Source organism: Hyla sarda, chromosome 2, assembly GCF_029499605.1.
Source record: "Hyla sarda isolate aHylSar1 chromosome 2, aHylSar1.hap1, whole genome shotgun sequence".
NCBI classification, from domain to species: domain Eukaryota; kingdom Metazoa; phylum Chordata; class Amphibia; order Anura; family Hylidae; genus Hyla; species Hyla sarda.
Window position 1 is genome coordinate 241,959,214 of NC_079190.1, and position 19,257 is coordinate 241,978,470.

The 19,257-nt window shown below is 44.3% G+C and overlaps 1 protein-coding gene across 11 annotated transcripts in view; it reads right to left on the reverse strand.

Annotated features, from left to right (window-relative positions):
* STYXL1 (serine/threonine/tyrosine interacting like 1) overlaps positions 1-19,257 on the reverse strand; it is a 27,707-nt gene continuing 8,450 nt past the window's right edge. For 8 of the 11 annotated variants that reach the window (XM_056556775.1, XM_056556770.1, XM_056556773.1 and 5 more), the window contains 7 exons: positions 13,340-13,446; positions 11,600-11,661; positions 10,474-10,794; positions 8,066-8,211; positions 7,624-7,718; positions 3,725-3,837; positions 1-261 (listed from right to left, as the gene is read on the reverse strand). In XM_056556775.1, the coding sequence (XP_056412750.1) occupies positions 130-261; positions 3,725-3,837; positions 7,624-7,718; positions 8,066-8,211; positions 10,474-10,794; positions 11,600-11,661; positions 13,340-13,442 (972 nt within the window). In that variant the 5' untranslated portion in view covers positions 13,443-13,446 and the 3' untranslated portion in view covers positions 1-129. Of the gene's footprint in view, positions 262-3,724; positions 3,838-4,967; positions 5,078-5,693; positions 5,909-7,623; positions 7,719-8,065; positions 8,212-10,473; positions 10,795-11,599; positions 11,662-13,339; positions 13,447-19,257 lie in introns of those variants that run through there. The other 3 variants (XM_056556768.1, XR_008888697.1, XM_056556776.1) reach the window with 3 other exon arrangements.

Sequence of the window (19,257 nt, forward strand, 5' to 3'; positions counted from 1 at the left end):
TAAGATTAAACAAAGTATTTTATACTTCATCACATTTATAGATTGGTCCTAATCCAGTGTATATATTACTCATGTAAAATGTATAGTCCAAATAATAATTCCCCTCGGGAATTCTGGTCATCTAGATCATTAAAACCTTGGATCGGATATGTCAGTAAGTTGGTGCCCTAAAACTGTGCCTTCCCATTTAGACAGCTGCTGTACAAATCCTCTGTTTGGCCTCATATTTGTTTTGCACTTGAGAACATGATTCCAAGCTTCCTAAAAAAACAAAAACAAAAAAAAAACATCATGTTAGGTGAGACCGAGGATGACATTTATTTTGTATAATATATTTATTCAAATCACCATCTATATCTATGTTAGCACAAACATACACTTTGACGTAGGTTTATCAAAACTTGAGCGGTGGAGCAGTAACCAATCAGATTCCAGCATTATTTTTAAAAGGCCTCTGAAAAATTAATGGAGTTTGGTTGCTATTGGCAACTGCTCTTCTGCACACGTTTTGATAAATTTCCCCCTGTATAAACAAAAACATTGAGCCCCACCTCTTCATCACTGAATTCAGGGGTTTCATTAAGTCCCATAGTTACAGGTGTATAAAAATCCCGCACCAACCATTGCAGTCTGCCTTTAGGCACATTTGTGAAAGAATACTAGATGTAATACGATGTCACCACTGCAACAAGTCACTTCCTGAAGTGTCTTCACTCCGAGATCTTATATGATCATCTGTGAGTGATATTATTGAAACATTAAAACCTTCAGACACCAGGTCAGCCAAGAACTGGAAACCATGCAAAGTTACAGAGGGGAGTCACGGAGTGCTGCGGTGCATAGCATAAAAAACTCACCAACGTCCTGCAGAGTTTACCAGGAGCTTCATGGCATAGGTTTCACATGGCTGAATAGCTGCATGCCAGCCTTAAGTTATCGGTCTAACAGCATTGTGCCAACTGTAAAGTTTGGTGCAGAAGGCATAATGCTATGAGGTTCTATATCAGGGGTTGGCCTAGGCCCCTCAGTCACAGTAAGGGTAAGTTCCCACCTGGTGTATACGAAGCGTATTTCATGCTGTGCAAAATCTGCAACAGCAGCGGGAAATACACTGCGTATCCCTCGCTCACCATATACACAAGGCTTTTCCGGTGGCAGCCCTATGTGTGTAGTGAGTTTTGGAGGCGGGGCCGTATGCCGACGTGACTGTGATGCGCAGCTCCACCTCCAAAACTCACTGCACACATAGGGCTGCCGCCGGAAAGCCTTGTGTGTATGGTGAGCGAGGGATACGCAGCGTATTTCGCGCTGCTGTTTCAGATTTTGCGCAGAAATTCTTATAGCTGTTATGGCTGTAAAGTAGGGAGCAAATCCATATTAATTCCTATGGATTTAAAATAAGCTGTCCCAAAAGCTCATATACTGTATGTGTACTGGGTAAATGTTCCAATACCTTTATATAGTGTATTTTTTGCTTTCAAAAGTGGCACTCCAGCAAAAAGGAATATGTTCCATCATGCTCGCAAAATGGATATACTGACGAATATAGAAACAAAACAAAAAAAAAAAGCTACCCTGGTCCGAATCAGCTCACATTCCACACACTTCTGGCCCCGCCCATGCTTATTGTTTCTGTCAGCTTCCAGATTGGGGAGTCATAGAAGGACCTGCCCTCTCGGCCAATCACTAGTCAAGGCAGGACAATGCTGCGGCCAAAGATTGGCTGAGCAGGCAGGTCTAGCTCCAACTTGATGACCTGAAAGCCAGCAGAAACAGTGAGCAGCGGCGAACCAGAAGTGAACGAAATGTGAGATGTGCGCGACCGTGATTGGTAAGTATGACTTTTTTTTTCTCTCCGATGTTCAACAACATATTCGTTTTTCGTTTAGCTGAAATACCCATTTAAATCAGATTAGATGTATATATTGCTGAATGTGGTTTGAATATTTTTTAGTCATTTTAAAGTGTACCTATAAATGAAAAAATGTTTTAATAAAAAAGGCATGGTTTTATTAGATTAACTCTTCAGAGTGGTGGCAAGGTGATATAAATGTGCTCCCTGTTGTTACGGAGCCCCTGATAGTCTAATTTACACTGTTTCTGGAGCAGGACCAGTGCTGGCCTGTTCGCATATAGTACACACAGCTACAGTACTTCCTCCCTTATTTCTGCCAATCAAAGCAGCACACTTTTCCTCTCTGCTATACCATAGCATAGTGCTGGTAACTGTACTGGGATGATGATTTTTACAGTACTATACATGGCATATGGAGGGAGAAGAGGTTACTGTTGTGCTGGGTTTTTGCTATGGTGCTATGTGAGCAGACATGAAAGAAAAAGGACAGCAAGAAAAGGTTTACTGTAAGGCTGCTTTCATACTATAAAATTCATCTGTTTTAAAGATCCGTTTGATGTTCCGTTATGAAAACCCTGAAAATCGGCCATTAAACATCCGTTAGAAAATCCCATACGTCCGTTAGAAAATCCCATTATAGTCTATGGGATTTTTACATTATCCGTTTTAATCTGTTATAGTCCGTTATGAATAACAGACGTTATTTTGTGACGGGAGAATGAACGGAAGAAATAGTGCATGCACTATTTCTTCCGTTACTATCTTCCATCACAAAATAACGTCCGTTATTAATAACGGACTAAACGGATTAAAATGCCACACTGTGTTTGGGATGACTTATACAGTACAATAATATAAATAATATAAATGGCATAATTTGCATGAGTAGAAAGAAAAGAAACAGAAAACCCTTTCTGCTGCTGAGATAAGAGGAAAGCCTTAAAGTGGTACTCCGGCCCTGAGACATCTTATATAAGATGTCTCACCGCGGGGGTCTCGTCACTGGGGACCCCCGCAATTTTGTATTCGCCAACCACCTGTTTGAGCTGCACGCCGCGGTGCCAGCTCACAAACAGCAGGGTGGTGACCACAGGGCCGGAGTATCGTGACGTCACGACTCCGCACCCGTGTGACGTCACCCCCCGCTATGCAAGTCTATGGGAGGGGGCGTGACGGCCGTCACGCCCTCTCCCATTGACTTGCATAGTGGGGGCGGGGGGTGACGTCACACGGGGGAGGAGTACCCCTTTAATTTATCTTGTATGGCCAGTGCAGATCCTCTGGACACTGGCAGATGTAGGCATACAGGCCCAGATTTATGAAACAGTTTGAGAGAAAAAGTGGAATGATCTTCCCACAGTGACCAGTCACAGCTCAGCTAACAAGCTCTGGTAAAAAGAAAGCTGAGCTGTGATTGGTCGCTGTGGAAAAATCACTCCACTTTTTCTCTCAAACAGATTGATAAATCTGGGCCACAGTCTTTCTCTGGATTACTGCACTTTTCAGTCCAAGTCAAAACTTGTATGCGCTCAGAAGATTATTTGAATGTAGCCACTAGCTGACTATGTTAAGGTCATTGAATTAAATGGGGCAGGTGATCTGAGCACAAATGGCATTTCTCTTCAGCAAAGAGCACATAGCTAAGCCCCACCCCCACTTCCTGTAATCTGTCTTGGTGTCTCTACAAGAGATGGATTTCCCCTAACATCAGGCAGCGGAAAGAACATTGTACGGAAGGGAGACAGCAAGTGACCAGAGTGGTTTTTCTCAGGTAATGAGTATTTTAGTAAATCAACAGAATTACGAAATTGTTAGGAATCACATACGTATCACATTGAGTTGTTTAACACAATAGTATTCACACGTTACCTGGAGTGTGCATTTTCTGTAATGGATAATATATGCTATTAACACAGCGCTGCTACGGCTGATCCCTAACTTGGAAAAGACAAGAACTGCACAATTAGGTGCCATGTGAGAATCTAGGAAAAGAAAGAAAATTTATGACATTGGAATCCTCTAGTTCAGAATAAAATGAGACTACGCAGCACAAGCAGTTTTCTCCACGCCTTCCTCTTCCATATAGGCATATTACATCTTTAATTCATGTGTATATAATAATACAACCTCTGTGTATATAGCAATATGATATTGCAAGTCCTTTGCCCATGCACAGATATTTGATGTAGATTTGTGTAAGAATGGAACTATGCTATCCCTATGTCAGCAGGTTAGTGGTTTCCAGTTATCTGGCAGTTAGTTATGATAGATGTTTATAAAATTCTCTTAATGTCCACTAAGGGTCTCCCTTATGGTCCAGACCACATTCCGTTTGCTCAAAAGCACAGACTTTGGTCTCCCGGCAGGAGACCAAACTCAGGAAGTGCAGTCTGGCCATGGGCAGTGAATAGCACTCGCTCTCCCTGTTTTATTCACAAGCAGAGAACAAGTGCTATTCACTGCCTATGGCCAGACCTCACTTCCTGAGTTTGGTCTCCTGCCAGGAGACAAAAGTTTGTGCTTTTGAGCAGACGGAAAGGGAGTGAATACCAGAAGGGAGGAAAATACCGGTAATATTTTTCTTACTGTGAGTAAATTACAAATCTTTTTATTTTACGTGCTGTATCATATGCAAAAAATGTAATGACCGTGCCCATTTAAATATACTTATTCAAACACAGCAGGTAAATAAAAAAATGAAATTTTTATCGGGGGGGGGGGGGGGGATATAAGAAAAAAAAAATCAGCAATTCTGGAGCAAAATTCTGTAAGCGGGTATAGTTCTTGGAGTTTTGTTTTTATAGCCCTCACCATGCATTGTAAATGAAATGTTTAGTTTATTCTTTGGTCAAAATGCTCTGGGCAATACCATTTTTTATTCTTCTGTTGACAGAGCTACATGAGGGCTTATTTTTTGTGAGCTGTATTTTTTTTTCTCTAAACCCTTTTTTAAAATTTAATTTATTTTTTAATCCCAGTATGAAATAATGTCATTCACAGATTTAATTCTGTATACCAGTGTAATGCCTGTTGACATGCAACTTACAGCCAGCCTATGGCTTAATAAGTATATACTGAAGGCAGACTTGGGGGCCTTCATAAGATGGCCTACCTCTGTCTAACTGCTTAAATACACAGCTCACATGCACAGCAGATGTCATTCTCTCTGTGTACAGCACATGATTCCTGGCACCAGTGTTGTAAGCATACAGTAGATGGTGCCTAGAGTGTAAAGGTTACCATACATTTTAGATGAAAGAAAAGAATACTTGGTAACTTAATTATTATAGGTGTATGGGCAGGTTTACAAAAGAGCACACATTAGAAAACAACATTGTTCCATCCAGATTTATAGTCATACTAGCTGAGTACCCGGCACTGCCCGGTTTTTCCTACCTTATCCTTGTGGGAAAGGAAAAGCAACAAAGGAAAGGCATTTGTCCTTATATCCCGTCCCTAAATCCTGACCCCATATTCCCTCCTCATATCCCGACCCCAAATCCCCTCCTCATATTCCGACCTGATGTTTTGTTCTCATATCTCGACCCCATATCCCATCCCTATATCCTGTCCTCATATCACGCCCTCATATCCAGTCCTCATATCCTGTCCTTATATCCCAACGTCATATCCTGACCCCATATCGCATCCCCATATCGTGTCCCTGTATCCCATCCCTATATCCCGACCCCATATTCCGACCCCATATCCCGTCCTCATGTCCCGTCCACATATCCCGTCCCTATATCCCGACCCCATGTCCCGTCCCCATATCTCGACCGCATATCCCGTCCTCATATCCCATCCCCATAGCTAATCCTCATATCCCGTCCTCAGGTGGGGGTGTGATGTGGTAAAGATATTGTAAGATGAAAATAAAAGGGTGTGGCTTAAAAGGTGGGCGTGTCTTTGTGAGATGAGACATGGCATGCAGGGAGGGTGTGGCTTACCAGCCGGACTGACACATTCACCAGGAGAAGCAGAGCGGAGCTTGTGGAGTAAGGCACCAGAAGTCCTATATACTAGCATGAGACTTGAAACAAAAACCCCATCCTTCACATATGGGGGCAGGTTAGGGTTTAATTTAACTATTATATATTTTTATTTGACATATAAGTAACATGTGACCAAGTATTACCGAAATATCTCCAGCTGTTTGGAAGTTATGCAGTAACATATATTTCTCATAGACTTGTATATAAAAATCCTGACTCTCGCAAATGGGGGTGGGTAAGGGTTAAATTACCTATCCTATGTTTGTTGTTGACATATAAGTAACATGTGTGCCAAGTTTCATGTTAATATCTTTGGCGGTTTGGAAGTGATGCTGGAACATACATACATACATACAATACATACATACATACATACACACACGTTGAGTTTTATATATGTACTAGCTGAGTACCCGGCGTTGCCCGGTTTTTCCTTCCTAATCCTTGTTAGGGAGGAAAATAAACAAAGGAGGAAGCTTTTGACTTCACATCCCGTCCTTCATATTGTTGTCATATCCCAACCCCATATCCCGACCTCCTATCCCGTCATCCTATCTCGACCTCATATGCCATCCTCACATCTTGTCCTCATATCCCGATCTCTTATCCCATCCTCATAGCCCATCCTCCTATCCCGTCCTCCTATCTCGACCTCCTATTCTGTCCTCCTATCTCTTCCTCCTATCTCGACCTCCTATCCCGTCCTCCTATCCCGTCCTCCTATCCCGTCCTCCTATCACGACCTCCTATCCTGTCCTCCTATCTCGACCTCCTATCCCGTCCTCCTATCTTGACCTCCTATCCCGAGCTCCTATTCCATCCTCCTATCTCGACCTCCTATCCCGTCCTCCTATCCAGTCCATCTATCCCGACCTCCTATCTCGACCTCTTATCCCGACCTCCTATCCCGTCCTCATATCTCGACTTCCTATCCCTTCCTTCTATCTCGACCTCCTATCTCGACCTCCTATCCCGACCCATAATATGGGTACCAGGTAGAGATGAGTGAACTTACAGTAAATTCGATTCATCAAGAACTTCTCGGCTCGGCAGTTGCTGACTTATCCTGCATAAATTAGTTCAGCTTTCAGGTGCTCCGGTGGGCTGAAAAAGGTGGGTACAGTCCTAGGAAAGAGTCTCCTAGGACTGTATCCACCTTTTCCAGCCCACGGGAGCACCTGAAAGCAGAACTAATTTATGCAGACTAAAGTCATCAACTGCCGAGCCGAGAAGTTCGTGACAAATCAAATTTACTGTAAGTTCGCTCATCTCTACTACCAGGTATAGAAATATCTCCAGCCGTACAGAAGTTATGTGGGAACATACATTTCCCATTGATTTGCATGGGACTTTAAACAAAAACGCGGACCCTCACAAATGGGGGTAGTTAAGGGTTAAATTAACTATCCTATATTTTAAGTGGACATATAAGTAACATGTGACCAAGTATTATGGAAATATCTCCAGCCGTTTGGAAGTTATGCAGTAACATATATTTCCCATTGACTTGTATAGGACTTTAAACATAAACCCTGAGCCTGGCAAATGGGGTGAGTAAGGGTTAAATCACCTGTTTGTTGTAGACATATAAGTAACGTGTGTGCCAAGTTTTATGTTAATATCTTTAGTCGTTTGGACATGATGCTGGAACATACACACATACATACATACATACATACATAACCACATACACACTTACATACACACATACATACACACATACATACATACACACACACACACACACGTTGAGTTTTATATATATAGATTTACCTATAAATTGACAAGCACTTGGAAAAAATGTAAGAAGATCTGAATCACACAAGTCTGGCTGTGGAATGTGTAATACTTGTCCACTTGGCAAAAAACTGAAAGATACAAGTAAAGCGAATGCTAATAAAGACAAAATGTGAAACATTTCTCTTGTATTGTTTTATGTTTTGTTTCATCATAAAACAAAAGAGATCATAGATCATATTGTATAATTTCTATATATTACGTATATTGGTAGGCAAGTATGAGTGTATTAGGCAATAATATGGCAATAATATGGCTGGTAATATCTTATGATAACTTTTTTTTATACTTGTATTGGTTTTGGCATTGTAGCCTATAGATTCAGGGTACAGAGCTGTGGTGGGGGTCACCTTGCTGTGCACCTAAAGACATACAACAATGAACCGATCCTGATAGTCTCATTTTGACTATTACTTACAGATGTGTAATCTCTAGTGAGACATTAACGTGAGATTTTATCTTCAAGTCTTTTTGTATGTGTCGGTCATTAGCCTGTCGTAGATCACCCATATATAATAAACCTGGTAGAATTTCAATAGGATGAGGCTGAAATTCATCAATTTCCTGTAGGAAATGCAAATAATACAATAATATTTAGCTAAGAATGGTTTATAGAAACGGGATTGCCTGCCTCTATGCAGATTCCCATTCAGTCCATGGCATCCTAACTAAGCATGAATAGATTTTCATATAAACTCATAAACGCACTGTCCCTGAACTGGTATAGCTCCAGTTTATTAGAGCTTATAAGGCTGGGTTCACACTACGGTTTGTAATTACGGTTCCCGTATACGGCAGGGAGGAGGGGTGGGCGGGGCTTAATCGCAGCGCCCGCACTCAGCCGTATAGGGAACCGTAGTTAATGCATGTCTATGAGCCGACCGGAGTGAACCGCAGCCTCCGGTCGGCTGCTTTTTCGGCCGTATGCGGTTTCCCGACCGCAGGCAAAAACGTGCTCGACCACGTTTTTGCCTGCGGTCGGGAAACTGCATACGGCCGAAAAAGCAGCTGACCGGAGGCTGCGGTTCACTCCGGTCGGCTCATAGACATACATTAACTACGGTTCCCGAATACTGCTGAGTGTGGGCGCCGCAATTAAGCCCCGCCCACCCTCCTCCCTGCTGTATACGGGAACCGTAATTACAAACCGTAGTGTGATCCCAGCCTTATCGGAAGATCCAAATACACACTGTTGTACCATTGGTCCTTCTGCATATATATTTTGGGCATTGTAATGGGGTAGCCCGTCTAGACAACCCCAGTTGATATTCCATATGAAGGCATGCCATAAAAAACCTCCCATATTAGCAAAAGAAGCAGAAGAGAGGCCCCTGCGCTGGACATACAGTACAGACCAAAAGTTTGGACACACCTTCTCATTCAGAGTTTTCTTTATTTTCATGACTATGAAAATTGTAGATTCACACTGAAGGCATCAAAACTATGAATTAACACATGTGGAATTATATACATAACAAAAAAGTGTGAAACAACTGAAAATATGTCATATTCTAGGTTCTTCAAAGTAGCCACCTTTTGCTTTGATTACTGCTTTGCAAACTCTTGGCATTCTCTTGTTGAGCTTCAAGAGGTAGTCACCTGAAACGGTTTTCACTTCACAGGTGTGCTGGTGTGGAGGAGGAGGTGTGATGGTGTGGGGGTGCTTTGCTGGTGACACTGTTGGGGATTTATTCAAAATTGAAGGCATACTGAACCAGCATGGCTACCACAGCATCTTGCAGCAGCATGCTATTCCATCCGGTTTGCGTTTAGTTGGACCATCATTTATTTTTCAACAGGACAATGACACCAAACACACCTCCAGGCTGTGTAAGGGCTATTTGAGCAAGAAGGAGAGTGATGGGGTGCTGTGCCAGATGACCTGGCCTCCACAGTCACCGGACCTGAACCCAATTGAGATGGTTTGGGGTGAGCTGGACCGCAGAGTGAAGGCAAAAAGGGCCAACAAGTGCTAAGCATCTCTGAGAACTCCTTCAAGACTGTTGAAAGACCATTTCAGGTGACTACCTCTTGAAGCTCATCAAGAGAATGCCAAGAGTGTGCAAAGCAGTAATCAAAGCAAAAGGTGGCTAGAACCTAGAATATGACATATTTTCACACTTTTTTTTGTTATGTATATAATTCCACATGTGTTAATTCATTGTTTTGATGCCTTCAGTGTGAATCTACAATTTTCATAGTCATGAAAATAAAGAAAACTCTGAATGAGAAGTTGTGTCCAAACTTTTGGTCTGTACTGTATGTATTTGCGTATTATATAGCGCCCAATAATTTGGCTTCACAGCCTCCCCCAATAATATCAGCTGGTCACCAAGGGCTTCAGCTGGAAGTGGGGTGGCTTTGCTTAAAGGGTTACTCCGCTCCCCAGCGTCCAGAACTCAATGCTCCGAAGGCTAGTGTTGGCTTCCGTGTTCACGCCCGCCCCCTTGTGACGTCACGCCCCGTGATGTTACGCCCCACCCCCTCAATGCAAGTCTATGGGAGGGGGCGCGATGGCCGTCGCGCCCCCTCCCATAGACTTGCATTGAGGGGGCTTGGCGTGACGTCATGGGGCGTGACGTCACGAGGGGGCGGGTGTGAACACAGAAGCCTGCACCCAGTGTTCGGAACATTGAGCTCTGGACGCTAGAGAGCGGAGTAACCCTTTAAGGGAATGTACACACCAATACCTAAATTGCCCCATGCCACCACTCCCTTAGCTGATCAGATTATTGCTGGGAAGCCAAACTGGACTGTCTACCTCCTAACATTTACATATAAACATAGCATGTTGTTCCTACTAGCAAAAGTAATTTTATCAATTACCTGAGGCATCCAAAACACTTTCTGTGACCTGAAGAAATGGTAATAACCAGAAAATTCTTCATACCCCCCCTTCAGCACCAGCACAGGGAGACGAGTGACTTTTGACATGACCTTTGCACACTGTATAGCTGGACCTGTGAAGAAAATATAGATATTATGATACTTATTAGAATAAGTCATTGCTGCTATTTTTATAGAAGTATTGAAAATCATTCTCCTACCTTCACCATCCAAAGAATCAGTTCGACTATCGTACACTACACAATACTTCATGCAATCCAATTCTACAGACTCTGGTACCAGGAAACAATTGTCTTCATTCTATAGAGAGAAAAATGAAAGATTGCCTAGGTAGTGCACAGATAAATAAGTCCTAAATAAGTGCTGCTGTATGTATGGGACTACCCTCCCATGGAAGCTTTCATGGTGTATTTACAGACTGTCCTGACAAGTATCTAGAAGAAAAGGCATGGCATAGAGCAGTGATAACACCCCATCCACATAATGCACCAAAATCTACTGCAGATTTACCTGTGCAAATCCATAGGTAAAATCCACAGTGAGTCTGCAACATGTGAATTGAAGGGGTTATCCTTATACCAAAAAAAAAAAAAAAAAAAAAAAAAAAAGCTTCATATATTGCTGGGGGCAACATAAAAAAAAAGAATACTTACCCACCACAGGGTTCCTCCTGTGATGTCATCTGGTCCCCTGCAACATTTACTCCTAAGCTCTTCTCTTCAGTGATGGCTTGCTCAGCCACTCAAAATGAAATTTTGCATAAAGGATGTTTTTGGCTCTTTTTTTATATGTTTTTCAAACAATTTTTTGACCATATCAGTAGCCTTTTTTGTGTTACAGCAAAAGCTATAGACCAAAAACAGTTTTTTTTCCAGTTGCGATGTGTTTTGGGTCATTTACAGCCAATAACGTGTGTCAAATAAAAGCCATATTTTGCCATGTAAACAGCTGAAAAAAGGGTTTGACACAAACTACAGCAGTAAAATTAACATGTGTGGGCACTAGGGGACATTTTTCAGGCTTAAAAAGTCACTAATTTTTAGAAACTCCTGGTTTGCGCAGAAAATAGTAAATTCCTCCCAGTGCGAATATAACCTTACAGTACCTGTTTAGCTCTTCTTGCAGTTATAATGTGGCTCTCATTGTACTCCCTCTTGGACCGTGCATCTATAAGATGAAAAGTTATGATTACTGAAAAAGACTGACAGCTGTCTGCTCCCAATGTTTGCACAATAACTTCTAGATAATTTTCCTTTTTGGTACATTTCTTTGCTAAATGACTTTAAAGGGGTTATCCAGGAAAAAACTTTTTTTTATATATCAACTGGCTCCAGAAAGTAAAACAGATTTGTAAATTACTTCTATTAAAAAATCTTAATCCTTTCAGTACTTATGAGCTTCTGAAGTTAAGGTTGTTCTTTTCTGTCTAAGTGCTCTCTGATGACACGTGTCTCGGGAAACGCCCAGTTTAGAAGAGGATTTGCTTCTAAACTGGGCGGTTCCCGAGACACGTGTCATCAGAGAGCACTTAGACAGAAAAGAACAACCTTAACTTCAGAAGCTCATAAGTACTGAAAGGATTAAGATTTTTTAATAGAAGTAATTTACAAATCTGTTTAACTTTCTTTAGCCAGTTGATATTTATAAAAAAGTTTTTTTCCTGGATAACCCCTTTAAGCAGCCAATACAGCTGACAGATCCCTTTAGAGATGCAGACACCATTAAACAGCTGTTAGGGTATAAAAGCAAACTGTACCTTTCCTGGAGCTGATGGTGAATGACAAACTTATAAAATTTACTTATTATTTCTAGACCAAGTGTCAAGGAGGTGGGGCCAAGTTTCTCAAGTGCCAGAACCTAAAATGCCAACTTTCTTATCCTCACATCCAAGCTTCTCCTTGATTGACATACACAGACCTTTACATAAATTACATATAGGCCAGGAGGACATAGTGAGCGAGGAGGCTTCACAAATTGTTCTGACTTCAGTATGCGTTCACGTGATTCAGCCCTGACAAGAGGTTGTGTAGTTCCTTCATTGTCAGTGTGGTGTTGTCTCTAGCCCTGGCTTTTCTCCCAAGACAAAACATCATCCTCTGCTGTCTCAGGAGGTGTGGCTGGATCTTGTCTCTGAGCTCCAGCCCAGCCTAATGAGTGATGTCACCAGCTCTGACCAGCCCCTACAGCCCACATCACAGTGTGTATGTATCATTACTGGAACATTTTAGGAAGAATGAGGTTTGTTTACAGCATGCTGCTGACAAATGCCACAGGGAAGAAATAGTAGGTATTTCAAACTCACTGATTGGATGATAGTCTGCTGTAAAATGTGATGTTCTGCAACAGCTATGGGCAGGGAACTGGAAGGAGTGCTGTTGGAATGAAGTAAGCAGGGGGTGGGGGGACTGCAATGAGAGTTGAAGGAATGGGATGCATTCTGGGAATTGTAGTAATGAGCAACTGCTCAACCAGGAAGTGCAGGACTAAAACCCACAAACAAATAGATTTTAGGTAGTTTTTAGAACTGGGACAGGCAGGTAGGCAATGCTATATGTTTCTGCATCATTTTAATTTTGTTTACCCGATGTCAGATTACCCCTTCTAGGGGAGAATTAAAGGAAAACTGACAAGTTCACCCATAGTGAACCCAATACACAGGGTTATAGTGCGGGAATGTTCCCACTATAAGAGGAGTATATAAGTGCGCATATTACAAAAATCATGCTATATGAAACACTTCTTGGAATGATGGAGGACAGGGGCTAGTATAGACCCTGCCTTAATACATTGTACTAATCTGAAAACTGCATCATACTTTATCACTATGAATGTTCCTAAAACTTACCCAGAAGACATAAATAATTTGGTTCAGCAAGTTTAGAGAATTTAGTAGACTGGTTGAGAGTATTGTAGAGTTCTGTTGCTGTACACAATACCAACTCGGCCATGTTTCTGGAACAAAAAATGTATATTTTATTTACAAGAACCATGAAATGTAAGGCCTCCTCCAGCATTGACTCAATGTTAGAGAATTGTTTTATATACTGTTCTCTGATATACTGTCATTAGCCACATGATCTATAGTAGCGAAGCTTAAGTGGGGAAATATTTCTGCAGCCATGTTTTTAGGAAACTTTAGGTGACTTTAGTCATAAATGGGCACTAGTGAAGTAGTGGTCTGGCACACTCAGCCTGCCATGTATTATGCACCATATAACCGTTGGCAAGTGATTCTCATACTACTGTTTGGACGGTCTGTCATTCATGTCTTCCTGTCATCTGCTCCAGAAAGGAGAGCCTTATGTAGAAGCTGTTCACCTTTCATTAGCGATAGGAGACAAATGACCTAAAGTGAAGTCAGAGAGGAGGAGGGTGACATTCACATCTCCATTCTATAAATGTCTGCTGGCTGGAGCAGTCCTGTCCTGCTGTGCCCACCAATGCCCAGGAAATGTATTAAAGTTGGAGTGGGTGAACTCTTTCTACCTTCATTTGTGTGGTGGTAATGTGTACTTGCGACAAATTTATAAAATGGTTTAATGGCATGTGAGTACACAATTGTAGAAAATTCACTTTAGCACACCACTTTGTATGGGTTGTCTACTGCGCAAAACTTTGCTACTTTTCAAAACACCAAAGAAGGTGGAGAAAGAGCATTTCTCTAGGTGTGGTCTAGGCTGGCGTGAATTTGCACGTAAAAGCTCAGTTTTTGCAACTGTTTACGTGTCACATTTGATGAATCACTGACTACTGCAAAAAGCTAAACCTGTCACACCTCATTTAAGTTGTTTTCTTAAAAAGGTCTAAAATGGCACCTTTTCACTCCCCAAAACACAGTAAAACCAATGATAAATCCCCCCCAGTGTGTATACATGTCAGATACGTGTAAACGGTGAGACAGCATCAAACCTTTTGATAAAAATGCTTGGTACAAATTTACAGCTTGGGATGGCCCCCACTGCCATTACAAGTCCTTCAAGAAAATCACGGCCACAGGATCCTTTTAAGAAACCACTTTTATTGCATTCAAAAGTGCATACAGAATAACAGCATCATAGGCCAAGATTTATTTAATGTGAGACTAAAACTGTCAGAGTGGGTTCACACTGTGTTTTTGTTTCCGTTTAAAGTATACGTTTTATATACTTAAAAAAAAAAAAAAACGTATACATTATGTATACGTATACACATCCTAAAACAGATTGTTACGCCGAGCGCTCCGGGTCCCCGCTCCTCCCCGGAGCGCTCGCTTCACTCTCCCCGCGGCAGCGCTCCGGTCACGTCCTCTGACCCGGGGCGCTGCGATTCCGCTGCCAGCCGGGATGCGATTCGCGATGCGGGTAGCGCCCGCTCGCGATGCGCACCCCGGCTCCCCTACCTGACTCGCTCTCCGTCTGTTCTGTCCCGGCGCGCGCGGCCCCGCTCCCTAGGGCGCGCGCGCGCCGGGTCTCTGCGATTTAAAGGGCCACTGCGCCGCTGATTGGCGCAATGGTTCCAATTAGTGTGTTCACCTGTGCACTTCCCTATATCACCTCACTTCCCCTGCACTCCCTTGCCGGATCTTGTTGCCTTAGTGCCAGTGAAAGCGTTCCTTGTGTGTTCCTTGCCTGTGTTTCCAGACCTTCTGCCGTTGCCCCTGACTACGATCCTTGCTGCCTGCCCCGACCTTCTGCTACGTCCGACCTTGCTTTTGCCTACTCCCTTGTACCGCGCCTATCTTCAGCAGCCAGAGAGGTGAGCCGTTGCTAGTGGATACGACCTGGTCACTACCGCCGCAGCAAGACCATCCCGCTTTGCGGCGGGCTCTGGTGAAAACCAGTAGTGGCTTAGAACCGGTCCACTAGCACGGTCCACGCCAATCCCTCTCTGGCACAGAGGATCCACTACCTGCCAGCCGGCATCGTGACAGTAGATCCGGCCATGGATCCCGCTGAAGTTCCTCTGCCAGTTGTCGCTGACCTCACCACGGTGGTCGCCCAGCAGTCACAACAGATAGCGCAACAAGGCCAACAGCTGTCTCAACTGACCGTTATGCTACAACAGTTACTACCACAGCTTCAGCAGTCATCTCCTCCGCCAGCTCCTGCACCTCCTCCGCAGCGAGTGGCCGCTCCTGGGATACGCTTATCCTTGCCGGATAAATTTGATGGGGACTCTAAGTTTTGCCGTGGCTTTCTTTCCCAATGTTCCCTGCATCTGGAGATGATGTCGGACCTGTTTCCCACTGAAAGGTCTAAGGTGGCTTTCGTAGTCAGCCTTCTGTCCGGAAAAGCCCTGTCATGGGCCACACCGCTCTGGGACCGCAATGACCCCGTCACTGCCTCTGTACACTCCTTCTTCTCGGAAATCCGAAGTGTCTTTGAGGAACCTGCCCGAGCCTCTTCTGCTGAGACTGCCCTGTTGAACCTGGTCCAGGGTAATTCTTCCGTTGGCGAGTATGCCGTACAATTCCGTACTCTTGCTTCAGAATTGTCCTGGAATAATGAGGCCCTCTGCGCGACCTTCAAAAAAGGCCTATCCAGCAACATTAAAGATGTTCTGGCCGCACGAGAAATTCCTGCTAATCTACATGAACTTATTCACCTAGCCACTCGCATTGACATGCGTTTTTCCGAAAGGCGTCAGGAACTCCGCCAAGATATGGACTCTGTTCGCACGAGGCGTTTCTTCTCCTCGGCTCCTCTCTCCTCTGGTCCCCTGCAATCTGTTCCTGTGCCTCCCGCCGTGGAGGCTATGCAGGTCGACCGGTCTCGCCTGACACCTCAAGAGAGGACACGACGCCGTATGGAGAACCTCTGCCTGTACTGTGCTAGTACCGAACACTTCCTGAGAGATTGTCCTATCCGTCCTCCCCGCCTGGAAAGACGTACGCTGACTCCGCACAAAAGTGAGACAGTCCTTGATGTCTACTCTGCTTCTCCACGTCTTACTGTGCCTGTGCAGATGTCTGCCTCTGCCTTCTCCTTCTCTACAGTGGCCTTCTTGGACTCTGGATCTGCAGGAAATTTTATTTTGGCCTCTCTCGTCAACAGGTTCAACATCCCGGTGACCAGTCTCGCCAGACCCCTCTACATCAATTGTGTAAATAATGAAAGATTGGACTGTACCATACGTTTCCGCACGGAGCCCCTTCTTATGAGTATCGGATCTCATCATGAGAGGATTGAACTTTTGGTCCTCCCCAATTGCACCTCGGAAATTCTCCTTGGACTTCCCTGGCTTCAACTTCATTCCCCTACCCTGGATTGGTCCACTGGGGAGATCAAGAGTTGGGGGTCCTCTTGTTCCAAGAACTGTCTAAAACCGGTTCCCAGTAACCCTTGCCGTAACTCTGTGGTTCCTCCAGTAACCGGTCTCCCTAAGGCCTATATGGACTTCGCGGATGTTTTCTGCAAAAAACAAGCTGAGACTCTACCTCCTCACAGGCCTTATGATTGCCCTATCGACCTCCTCCCGGGCACTACTCCACCCCGGGGCAGAATTTATCCTCTCTCTGCCCCAGAGACTCTTGCCATGTCCGAATACGTCCAGGAGAATCTAAAAAAGGGCTTTATCCGTAAATCCTCCTCTCCTGCCGGAGCCGGATTTTTCTTTGTGTCCAAAAAAGATGGCTCCCTACGTCCTTGCATTGACTACCGCGGTCTTAATAAAATCACGGTTAAGAACCGCTACCCCTTACCCCTCATCTCTGAACTCTTTGATCGCCTCCAAGGTGCCCACATCTTCACTAAATTGGACTTAAGAGGCGCCTATAACCTCATCCGCATCAGAGAGGGGGACGAGTGGAAAACGGCATTTAACACCAGAGATGGACACTTTGAGTATCTGGTCATGCCCTTTGGACTGTGCAACGCCCCTGCCGTCTTCCAAGACTTTGTCAATGAAATTTTTCGTGATCTGTTATACTCCTGTGTTGTTGTATATCTGGACGATATCCTAATTTTTTCTGCCAATCTAGAAGAACACCGCCAGCATGTCCGTATGGTTCTTCAGAGACTTCGTGACAACCAACTCTATGCCAAAATTGAGAAATGTCTGTTTGAATGCCAATCTCTTCCTTTTCTAGGATATTTGGTCTCTGGCCAGGGACTACAGATGGATCCAGACAAACTCTCTGCCGTCTTAGATTGGCCACGCCCCTCCGGACTCCGTGCTATCCAACGCTTTTTGGGGTTCGCCAATTATTACAGGCAATTTATTCCACATTTTTCTACCATTGTGGCTCCTATCGTGGCTTTAACCAAAAAAAATGCTGATCCCAAGTCCTGGCCTCCTCAAGCAGAAGACGCCTTTAAACGACTCAAGTCTGCCTTTTCTTCGGCTCCCGTCCTCTCCAGACCTGACCCTTCCAAACCCTTCCTATTGGAGGTTGATGCCTCCTCAGTGGGAGCTGGAGCTGTTCTTCTACAAAAAAATTCTTCCGGGCATGCTGTCACTTGTGGTTTTTTCTCTAGGACCTTCTCTCCAGCGGAGAGGAACTACTCCATCGGGGATCGAGAGCTTCTAGCCATTAAATTAGCACTTGAGGAATGGAGGCATCTGCTGGAGGGATCAAGTTCTCCTGTTATTATCTACACCGACCACAAGAACCTCTCCTACCTCCAGTCTGCCCAACGGCTGAATCCTCGCCAGGCCCGGTGGTCTCTGTTCTTTGCCCGATTTAATTTTGAGATTCACTTTCGTCCTGCCGATAAGAACATTAGGGCCGATGCTCTCTCTCGTTCCTCGGATGCCTCAGAAGTTGAACTCTCTCCGCAACACATCATTCCACCTGACTGCCTGATCTCCACTTCTCCTGCCTCCATCAGGCAGACTCCTCCAGGAAAGACCTTTGTTTCTCCTCGCCAACGCCTCGGAATCCTCAAATGGGGTCACTCCTCCCATCTCGCAGGTCATGCGGGTATCAAGAAATCTGTGCAACTCATCTCCCGCTTCTATTGGTGGCCGACTCTGGAGACGGATGTTGTGGACTTTGTGCGAGCCTGCACTATCTGTGCCCGGGATAAGACTCCTCGCCAGAAGCCCGCTGGTTTTCTTCATCCTCTGCCTGTCCCCGAACAGCCTTGGTCTCTGATTGGTATGGATTTTATTACTGATTTACCCCCTTCCCGTGGCAACACTGTTATTTGGGTGGTCGTTGATCGATTCTCCAAAATGGCACATTTCATCCCTCTTCCTGGTCTTCCTTCTGCGCCTCAGTTGGCTAAACAATTTTTTGTACACATTTTTCATCTTCACGGGTTGCCTACGCAGATTGTCTCGGATAGAGGCGTCCAATTCGTGTCTAAATTCTGGAGGGCTCTCTGTAAACAACTCAAGATTAAATTAAATTTTTCTTCTGCATATCATCCCCAGTCCAATGGACAAGTAGAAAGGATTAACCAGATCTTGGGTGATTATTTGCGACATTTTGTTTCCTCCCGCCAGGATGACTGGGCAGATCTCCTCCCATGGGCCGAATTCTCGTATAACTTCAGGGTCTCTGAGTCTTCCTCCAAATCCCCATTTTTCGTGGTGTACGGCCGTCACCCTCTTCCCCCCCTCCCTACTCCCTTGCCCTCTGGTCTGCCCGCTGTGGATGAAATTTCTCGTGACCTTTCCATCATATGGAGAGAGACCCAAAATTCTCTCTTACAGGCTTCATCACGCATGAAGAAGTTCGCGGATAAGAAAAGAAGAGCTCCCCCCGTTTTTTCCCCTGGAGACAAGGTATGGCTCTCCGCTAAATATGTCCGCTTCCGTGTCCCTAGCTACAAGTTGGGA